The 1,267-nt window shown below is 39.9% G+C and overlaps 1 protein-coding gene across 1 annotated transcript in view; it reads right to left on the reverse strand.

Moving 5' to 3' along the window:
- Positions 1–1,267, reverse strand: part of LOC105172037 (hydroxyethylthiazole kinase) — a gene marked incomplete at its 3' end in the record, with an annotated part of 1,753 nt that continues 486 nt past the window's right edge. The window contains 1 exon segment of the mRNA XM_020697234.1: positions 1–344. Within this exon segment, the coding sequence (XP_020552893.1) occupies positions 1–344 (344 nt within the window).

Here is a 1,267-nt window from a genome sequence, read left to right on the forward strand (position 1 = left end):
CGGCCCTTTAGCCATCTCCATCCCTATCTCGGCTGCAAGGCCAAAAACGGACAGTGCGGTGGCTGTGGCTTCAAATGGCCGTAGAGGATCGATTGCTACAAAAGCAGCAATTAGGGCAGTGACGGAGCATCCTGTTGCTGTGATCTTTTGCAGCATAGCAACCCCATTTCTAGCACCAACCAAGCGTTGGCCATCTGTGACTATGTCGACTGCCCCGGATACAGCAACTACACTTCCTGTAACTTGAGCCAGCGACTTTGCTGCTTCAACTGCATCCGCTGAGTCATGCATGCTGTCTACACCCTGAAAGAGATCGGTCAACATCAAGGAATGCCTACAGGTTCAGAATCGGCAGCATCTCTCAATAAAATCACATCCTCCGTATTGAGAAACAGGCTTAGAAAAGCAACTTGAGAGAAACTCTCCTTCAGCCCCCATCCATCTTGAGTTCATTAGACGAAAATCAGTAGAGGGCTTCAACCAACACAAAGAAAAAAGTGGAAACTCAACATTCAAGGACGTAAAAGTGCTCATCCTGATGCTCTGTTTTCTTCTGTTAAAATGGGCAAGAGATTCAACCCCATCATTTGAGCAGAATGCGATGGCCCACTCACAGCATCGATTTAAGAAGAGTGATCAATTATATAGCAAGCGCAAAACCACATCTTAAGTGATTGATTGGTGCCACGAGACCTAGTTTAGACAAACAAAATTTCCACAATTCCAGTCCTCTGCATACAAGTCAGTCTTCTTATGCCATGTAAAATCCATAGATCTTCATAAGAACAATTCATAAAATACTCAAACACAGTCCAAATCCTTTTCCTCCGCCACATTCTGGGATTCAGTTTGCTACCAAACACCAACTTAGAAATGTAGCATAAATACGAACAACAGTAACCATTCTATTATACTTTATCCATCCCAAATTTATAGTTGAATCCATTTTGTATTCTAGAATAAGATCTCATTTTCTATAACACAGACTTTCTGTCCCTCCAAATTCCATTCTGGTAAAATATGATAATACTAAATCTTGGCCATAATTCAACCGCAATTTCCCGTAATTTTTCAATTCTTATTGAATCATATCCATATACTTAAACTTTTTGTAAACTTAAATTGAATATTGGGATGCCAAACAACACAAAAAAACACCAAAATTTCCAAGAATCATTACCCAATTAACAACAACCGAAATAATAATTGAGTCATTCCCTAAAACAAAGATTGCAAATTTAGTACATAGATACATGGTAACATACCT

This window comes from Sesamum indicum, linkage group LG10 (assembly GCF_000512975.1).
Source record: "Sesamum indicum cultivar Zhongzhi No. 13 linkage group LG10, S_indicum_v1.0, whole genome shotgun sequence".
In the NCBI taxonomy this organism is placed as follows: domain Eukaryota; kingdom Viridiplantae; phylum Streptophyta; class Magnoliopsida; order Lamiales; family Pedaliaceae; genus Sesamum; species Sesamum indicum.